The 8,210-nt window shown below is 39.3% G+C and overlaps 1 protein-coding gene across 1 annotated transcript; it reads left to right on the top strand.

The window, feature by feature from the left end:
• Positions 1–1,225: 1,225 nt before the first annotated feature.
• On the top strand, positions 1,226–7,596 carry LOC124699896 (single myb histone 5-like). The gene is made up of 7 exons (XM_047232123.1): positions 1,226–1,268; positions 3,148–3,350; positions 3,537–3,760; positions 3,875–3,959; positions 4,608–4,691; positions 5,570–5,917; positions 7,364–7,596. Exons 2-7 carry the CDS (start codon positions 3,201–3,203, stop codon positions 7,376–7,378), a joined length of 906 nt encoding a protein of 301 aa, XP_047088079.1. The 5' UTR covers positions 1,226–1,268; positions 3,148–3,200; the 3' UTR covers positions 7,379–7,596.
• Positions 7,597–8,210: the final 614 nt, after the last annotated feature.

The following is an 8,210-nucleotide window of genomic DNA, read 5'->3' as shown; positions in this document are numbered from 1 at the left end:
TTATTCACCCCCCCCCCCTCTAGGCGATCCTTGGTCATTCGAAAACTTTCCCACCAAATGTGCCTTTCAGAAGAAGTCTCACTGGGTCTCAACAAGAACATGAGATGAGTTGTTATAACGTTTAGATTCAATACATCTAACGCATGGGTCCGATGCGTTTCAGTGGAATCTTACTAGGAGTGGTACATTCTTAGTGGTTTCCATGTATAATGCCTTAAGCCAACCCGATTTATCTATCGATAATAATTCAATTTTTTTTGGAAGATGAAGATAACACTAAAATCAAAAGTATATGCATGGTATCTTCGTCATGTGGTGATTCTCACGAAGGATAAACTTTGCAAAACGTGTCAGGGATGAAAGTGCGTTTTTTGTCATCACGACGAAACTATTAAGCATTTATTCTTCATGTGTAAATTTGCGAGATCTATGTGATCAGCCATCTAGATAGGTTCTATCTTGTATCCACCACGTAGTGTTGCGAACATATTCGGAAACTGGCTCAACAATGTGGACAATAGGTTTAAACTACTTATTAGGGTGGGAGCGAATGCTATTATTTAGCCGCTGTGATTACGTAGAAATGACAATGTTATTAATAATAAGACGCCTTCTCTGATGCATGTCATCTACCGGTGCAAAAGTACACTCCATTTATGGTCACCTCTACATCGTGTGGAGCATCACATCCTGTTTACGTGGGATATTTACACAGTTGGAGGATACGTCGAGGAACATTTTTCCCAACATGGGTGGGATTTGAGGATTGGCCCTCTTTCGTAAACGTGTTTTACATTACTTGAACTCCGGTCGTCTGGATATTTATATCATTTTGTACGGCTATGTACATCTTAACTACACAGAGCCGAAGTTCAATACTTTGTAAATTGCCCATCATAAAAAAGGATTTAATAGTTCTCAACTAGCGGAGAATAATTTTTCAGTTGTAAGTGAAGTTGCAACTGAGATTTTTTGAATCGAAGCGAGGATGCAATAAAAAAAAATTATTCGAACTATTAAATTTACTTCGGAACGGAGGGAGTAGTTATTACTTGCAACATGAGTTTCAATTGAGATTTGATGGCGTGATGTGACTGAGAAAGTCGCAGAAAAAGTCAGTAGTGCTCAGTCGCACCCCCCCCCCCCCCCCAAAAAAAAGAAACCCCTCTAAAATTTCCCCTTCGCTGGTTGCTGTTCATTCCTCTCTGCCCTCGTCTCGTGCCCTCTTCCAGCCCAAGCTCGCCCAATGCCAGCGACCAGCCGCCAAGGTACTATCTCGTTGACGATCCTCGCAACAAATTTCTCACTTTCCTCCTCGGATTGGAACAACTCGCGTTTTCCCTAGTACACATGCTTTCTTTCCCCCAATCCGCTCCGGCTATTTGGGCTATCTTTTCCCTGGGATTTTTGTGGATACAATTGTTGGCTGGGGAATCGCGAGGTGAGCATCCGCATATACCTCCCGTAGTTCTTGGTCGCGATTAACGTGGTCTGAACATAGGAGCCGACCAGCGGAAGCGGATAGTAACCCTCGGTCTGTACTAAGTTCTTTTTTTTGCGGAATGGTCTGTACTAAGTTCGATGCGCACTTGCGAAGTTTGATGTTGAGTTGTTGACAAATGCGATTATTATGTCCAGCTTAGCTGCTTTAGATCAGACTGAAAAAACAGCATCTTGCATTTCCCTGCGATTGCGATGTGATTGTGGACACATCATCCCTTGTATTTCTGTAGTAGCTGTTTCTTCAGAAAAAAATGACCTGTAAAAATTCATGCACATTAGCAGTGTGTAGAAAAAATAAACATTGGTGGAATGAGTTTGTTTCATATGTACCTGCACATTGCGTATGTACGTTCTACTCCACAAAGGTTCAAACACCAAATTAGAAAACCTCCTTCCCAAAAATATGATCAATTGTGACGGATATAACATTCAGCAATAAGATTTAGTGGAATGAAAGGTGCTGTGCATCAAGATGGTTTTGTGTGGAACATAGGTTGCATTTTTCTGACTCCATGGGCTTCCCCTTTTCTCTTGGCAGTGTCAGTCTCTCTAACGTTCTATCCTCTGAAGCCATAGACATGGATTTAACTTTCTCTGTGATTCTAGTGCACTAGGAGAGAAATAGTTAGACAATCACATTGCCACCTTTTATGTGACGATATGGTGTGGTCATAGTAGTCCATACCAGTCATTGAGATACCACAGTCAAATTTATATTTTTGATGACGGATGGGCCATAAGGGTCCGATACTTATCAGTTTCTACCCAGATATTTTGTTCAGTTTGACTAACAGTCTAACAGGAACTTACGTTGCTAGGAAGAAATGGTGCTTTTCCAGTGCTTCGGTAATATTTGGAGCTATTTCAGAATGGTTTCACAAAGAAATTCAGTTAGAAACAGTGATAGTGCAACAAATTCTAGCTTTGCAAAATGCCCGTTGTTATTACTCTTATTAGTACTACTTTTGTCTGTTTGGATTCCCCAGCATCAAGCGAGTAACACCATTATGTCTTGCATTCTCTACTGGTAATCCTCATGGTTTGTTTGAATCCCTTAGGTGTATCATCGCAACCATTGCATCATACGATGTTCACAATCATAATCATCAAACAAGATTATCCGAAGATGTATTAAACCTTGCACATGTTTTGGATCCTCAAATTATTTCCAATAAACTAATGTTTGGAGGTGTAACCCAGTTTGGAGTTTTGTTTGGCCATATTATAATCGCTATTGTTCGTCTAGAATTAATATACCACCATGACTCAAATGTGTATCATTAAGGAAATGATGGGCCATATTTCTCAAAGAAAGACAATAGAATGTCTCTGATTTAAGAACGTAAAATATTCTTTAAATGACTCTTGATTTACCTAGATTTCACATGAAAGTTCGTCCTATCCCCCATTGTTTGGTACATTATAGTTGGTATAAACCTAGTTTGTTGCTTTGACCAAGAATTGATGGATGTAATACATGTATTTAATTTTCTTATATCTGTTTGGTATTTTTGCACATGTTGAATTTTGGGCAATCCTGAGATTAAGAATAATATCCAGCATTCTCTGAATGGAATCTAGCACCATTTCCTTGCAGTAGTTTCCTCTGCAAGCATTTACAGTGTTCTGGTTGAATATGTTCAGGTTAGAAGGTGCACATTTGTTTTGTATTGTATTTGACGGGAGAGGGCCTAAGCATGGGAGCTCCCAAACAAAGATGGACTTCTGAGGAAGATGCTGCTCTTAGAGCTGGAATAGCAAAGCATGGAGTGGGAAATTGGCGCATGATATTGAAAGATCCAAAATTTAGCTCCATCTTGCGCTACCGCTCGAATGTGGACTTGAAGGTTAGAACTGTTTAATTCCCACCACTTCTCTTGAGTTCTCTTCAACAAGGGTCGTTCTGAAATTTCTGTTCTTTGAAATCATGTGCTATATATGTTAAAGTTCCAGATATCATTTCATAAAAAAAACCAGAAAACATCTTCATTTATTAAATTTGCATGCCCTTTTTTCTGTGAATTACTTCTCAGGACAAGTGGCGCAACATCAATGTACTTTTCCCCGGATGTGGTTCTCTGGAGAAGGGAAGGAGTACCACTAAAAAGAATCAAGCTACTCCTAAGAATACCGATCACCAGATTGCAAACAGCACAATTACTTCTGATGTTGATGATGAAATTGTTGAACAAAAACCTATGACATCAGTGTCTAGTCAAGTGTGGAATAGTTCAATTGCAAAGAGACCTCGCTCAAGGTAATTATATGTGTGCTATTCTAATTCATAAATTCATTAAGCGTTCTCACAGTTCTATCCAAGAAAAAAAAGATATTATGGATCCTTCACTTAGATTTTTTGGCTTTCCTGCAGGCTAAACAATATCATATTGGAGTCTGTAAAGAACTTGAATGAGCCTACAGGGTCGCACCAAACTACTATTGCTAATTACATAGAGGTTTGTATCACTGTTCTGTTTTTTTCTATCACTAAAGGTATATTATTTTTTGATCCGTCTGTAAATGAAATCTCTTAGTGGCATCTTCTGTTTCAAAAAAAATGATATCTTGCTTATCTACTTTAAACATATTTTAGGGGAATGTTACGTTTGTTAATTTTCATTTTCATTTATTCCATTTAGTCAACCAAAAGTTGTACTTAGCAGGAGAGCTTCTTATCTATGGATTATGTGTTTCAACTCAACCAAAACTCTTTAGTCTATTGGATAGTTTTTGGAGAGGGTTTGGTGCCCATGGGCCAGTACCACAAAGAAGGAATAAAATTATAGTTTCGTCAGAATAACGGGTACTCCTGAAATGAAATTCTAAGGGAAGACAGTTTGTTTACCAAAACAACAACTACATGTAACCTGATTCTATTGTATATAAATGAGCTCATAGATAGCAATTTATAGAATCCACAATAAAGTGAGTCCCTAACACCTTTCAGCTGATGTCTTCCCAAACCAAGGTTTGGATAGCATGCTAGAACTGACCAGTAAAACAGAACCAGACTGTTCTTCTTTTCTGACCTCGCACCTGTTCACACTTCCTCTTGTTTGCTTTCATGTGATAACTTTATTAATTATTAATGATATTCCATATAGGAGGAATACTGGCCACCTAGTGATTTTGATCACATATTGTCTGCAAAACTGAAGGACTTGACCACCAGTGGAAAATTAATACAGGTAACCCCACTTTACTTCTCAACTGCATATTTTTGCTTTTACAGAGGAAATAAAGCTAGTACAGTATTTATGATTGAGGCGAAACTACTCGAAGATACCACATGCAATAACTTCAAGTAATTCCTTCTATACAACCCGCTTAATGAGAAACCTGCAATGCTAGCATAATTATTTCAACTGGACAATCGATGGCATGTTGGCCTATCAGATTTGCTAAAGCAGAATCAATCAATTGTTTCCAGTATTTGCAAGTTTTTTTCGTGAAAACGCAAAAGACTATTGCGTTCCATTTTATTGAAAAGATAGAGGTTTACAATCCTCCTAGGAGGCATATTACAACAGAGTTACAGGTATTTAGTGGACATCCCAGGTTGATGGCAGAACTACCTCTAGACCTTTGGCGCCGGCCCTAGCCCCTCATCCTTGATTCTGGCAACCAGGCTTTGGACAGATGGTTGTGCACCTTCAAAGATGCACTCATTCCTTTGTTTCCAGATCAGCCATGGTGTGAGCAAGGCAGCAGATGCGAGTCCCTTGCGAGTATTAGTATTTGCATGTTTCACTACCATCGCATATGTTTGTGCTGCAAGTTCGTAATTTACTTGTATAAAATGCTGAAAGTGATTTTATGGTTGCTGGGCTTTTCGTTGTTTATGACTTATCTCTTAATGCATTTTTTTTCGAGCCAGTCACAAGCTGCTTGGTTCTACATATTTGATATTTCGCGGGCATGTGACGTGGCTTAATACATGACAATGGACTGATCGTTATTTCTCTCTGGACTATAGTTACTCATGAATATTGCAACCATGGACTGAGTGTAGACTATAGAGTATAAAGTACATGCAATTTTAGCATTCCACTCATGAATATTGCAGGTGAACCGGAAGTACAGGATTGCACCTGATTCACTGTACTCTGAGGAACGTAGCCCCAAAATGCTGCTTCTGGAAGACGTACAAAGAGAGTCCCGCGGACTAGAGAGAGATGATAGTAAAACCCTAACGATATCTGAAGTTGATGCTGAATTGGCTCGTATGGCAACCATGACTGCAGAAGAGGCTGCATACACTGCTGCCTGTGCAGTTGCAGAGGCAGAGGCTCTCATGGTTGAAGCTGAAGCAGCAGCAAGAGAAGCAGAGGCAGCAGAAGCAGATGCCCAAGCTGCACAAGCTTTCGCTGAAGCATCATCGATGACAATAAAGAACAGAAATATTATGGAACTGGTAACAGCCTAGTCTTTGAGTTATCAGTTACATGTTCAAATGTGCTTCTTTTCACGTGTTAATACATGTTTTATAATTCATCAGTAAATGGTTGGTTAAAATGCGAAATTGAGATTTTTTTTAATAAAATCATTAGACTTAAGGTTTGAACATTATTATTTTTGAAAGGCACATTTTTCTTGTTATTTGCACTAACTCATGCATGAGTCCCCCAGTCAACCCATATTATTTTGATCAAAGTTATTGGCTGGAATATTCAATTTAGATATATTAAGTTTGCTCGTCATAAATAATCCTGTAACTGTCAAAGTGGTATCTTACTGAAATCTGACAAGTTAAAAGTGTCACCCTTTCATCACTGGAGAGATTAGTTATTGAATAATATTTGAAGCCATGCAAAAAAAGTCTTCAAATCTCTGTGTTCTCATGTTATGCCAGAAACAAGCAACAATGCAACGTGATGTTGATGAGTTTGAACTCAATAACCAAGTGGGAACCAGTCTAGCTTTGTGATACCAAAACACCATGTGGCATAGTGATTGACTGCTTGTTGCCAATGATGGACCCAGTGTTGTGTTTGATCTTAATGACATAGTACCAATAGATATATCGTTTTGGTTTTACTGCTTATATATAGATAATTTGAGCTCTGTTTCATCTATTGTTTCTGTTTTCTAAAGTTAAGAAGCTCCCTCATTCTGGAAGCCTTCTTGATAAAATTATGGTTAACCAACAGGTTCTGCATTGTGAAATTTCTACTGCCTTTGTGCTCCATTCAGAATCCGCCTTTGTTCGCATTTTGCTGTGCACATAAGGACCAAAAAATAGAACAATTTTTCTTCAGTTTAAGCTTTGTTTTCAATGATAACTATATTTAAGGGCAACCATCACTGTGTAAATGAAGCCTGGAAATGGGAAATAAATTAACCGCCATCATTTGTTAGTTTTGGTTATGTACTCCACATATACGGATTTTTTTTCTTGTTTGCATCAATGTCGCATCATGCTTAGATTTCAAGTGAAAAGAACATCTAGTAAAAGACCCATTAGGAAATCAACCTCTTCCATAAATGGTCTTTTGCTCGAATATTATGTAGTTGTTGAGTTGGTCTTCCTGCAAATTTAGGAACATACATTTATTTATGTTAGACAGATGCACCACTATCGGGTTCACGAACAGAAGATTAGATCTGACCAAATTATAACGACCGCCATAATAAAACATGAAGCAAGTCAAATATAATTGGAATTATCCGTTGGTGCCTGTTTTGTCACTAGGGTAGTGTATATTACTCTTAACACCAAAGCTCCTTCAGGTGAAGGTTGAATTTAATGCCCTTGGCAGTGAAAGACTATTGTATTTTTATCGAGCTAATACTAAGAAACAATTAACCAATGATGTTTGCTGCTCCATCAAATTCTGACTCCCTTCATGTTACTGTGCAGATGGCCCAGTCCTAATGCTGCTCGGAGCTTCTCCGCCCAGCATTGCTGCAGAGTGCATCTACCGTCTGGTCGTTTCTACTGTACATGCCTACTGTAGTTTGATTAACAGCAGTTTCCCCCGGGTCTCATCAGCTCGTGTTCCTGGAACAATGTTAGCCACAATGCACCAACAGCGCCCCTCTCCTAAGAATCCCACATACCCTTGGAGGTTGGAATATCGTTTCCGGAACTCAGTCATGCATGCTTTATTTTCTGCAAATATCCAGACTGCCCTAGACCCCGTTGATACGATGCTAGACCATGGTCGACTGATCTGGTGGTGGAGCCAATCAAGGAGATGAGGTCCATTTGACTTGGAGGTGGAAGATTCATACAGGCTGGAATGTGGGTTTATCAATCACCTCATCTTCCTTTCAGTTGGGAGCAGCTTGGTAGGGCAACACTTTTCTCGTGTGGTTTCAGACAATTGCATGCAAATCCGGTTTGCTGGGCATGTGATGATTGCTCTCCCTTTTTGGTACCAAATGATGCGTCCCGGAAAGGTGGCTCCGACGCTGTGTTTACAGTGTAGGTGCCAACCTTTCTTGCCTGGTGTTGGGCTTTGCTTGGGACACAAATTGTGATGTAGTATTTCGTTCGGGCTTGTTCTGGTTCTGTGATGCCGTGTACTGTATTATTGCTTGTCTGCTTTGTGTCAGGGCTTCTCCTGGTACGGTTAGCTCAGGATAGAGGGATACAAAGTACTCTGTAGAAACCAAGTTATATTTTTTTTTTGACAAAGAACATATATTAATATCACGATGATACCAAATACATTTAGCATCTGCAACAACGCATTGCCTGAGCG

Source organism: Lolium rigidum, chromosome 3, assembly GCF_022539505.1.
Source record: "Lolium rigidum isolate FL_2022 chromosome 3, APGP_CSIRO_Lrig_0.1, whole genome shotgun sequence".
In the NCBI taxonomy this organism is placed as follows: Eukaryota; Viridiplantae; Streptophyta; class Magnoliopsida; order Poales; family Poaceae; genus Lolium; species Lolium rigidum.
The sequence above is the reverse complement of the archived record's forward strand: the minus strand, read 5'-3'. Positions and strand labels throughout refer to the sequence as shown.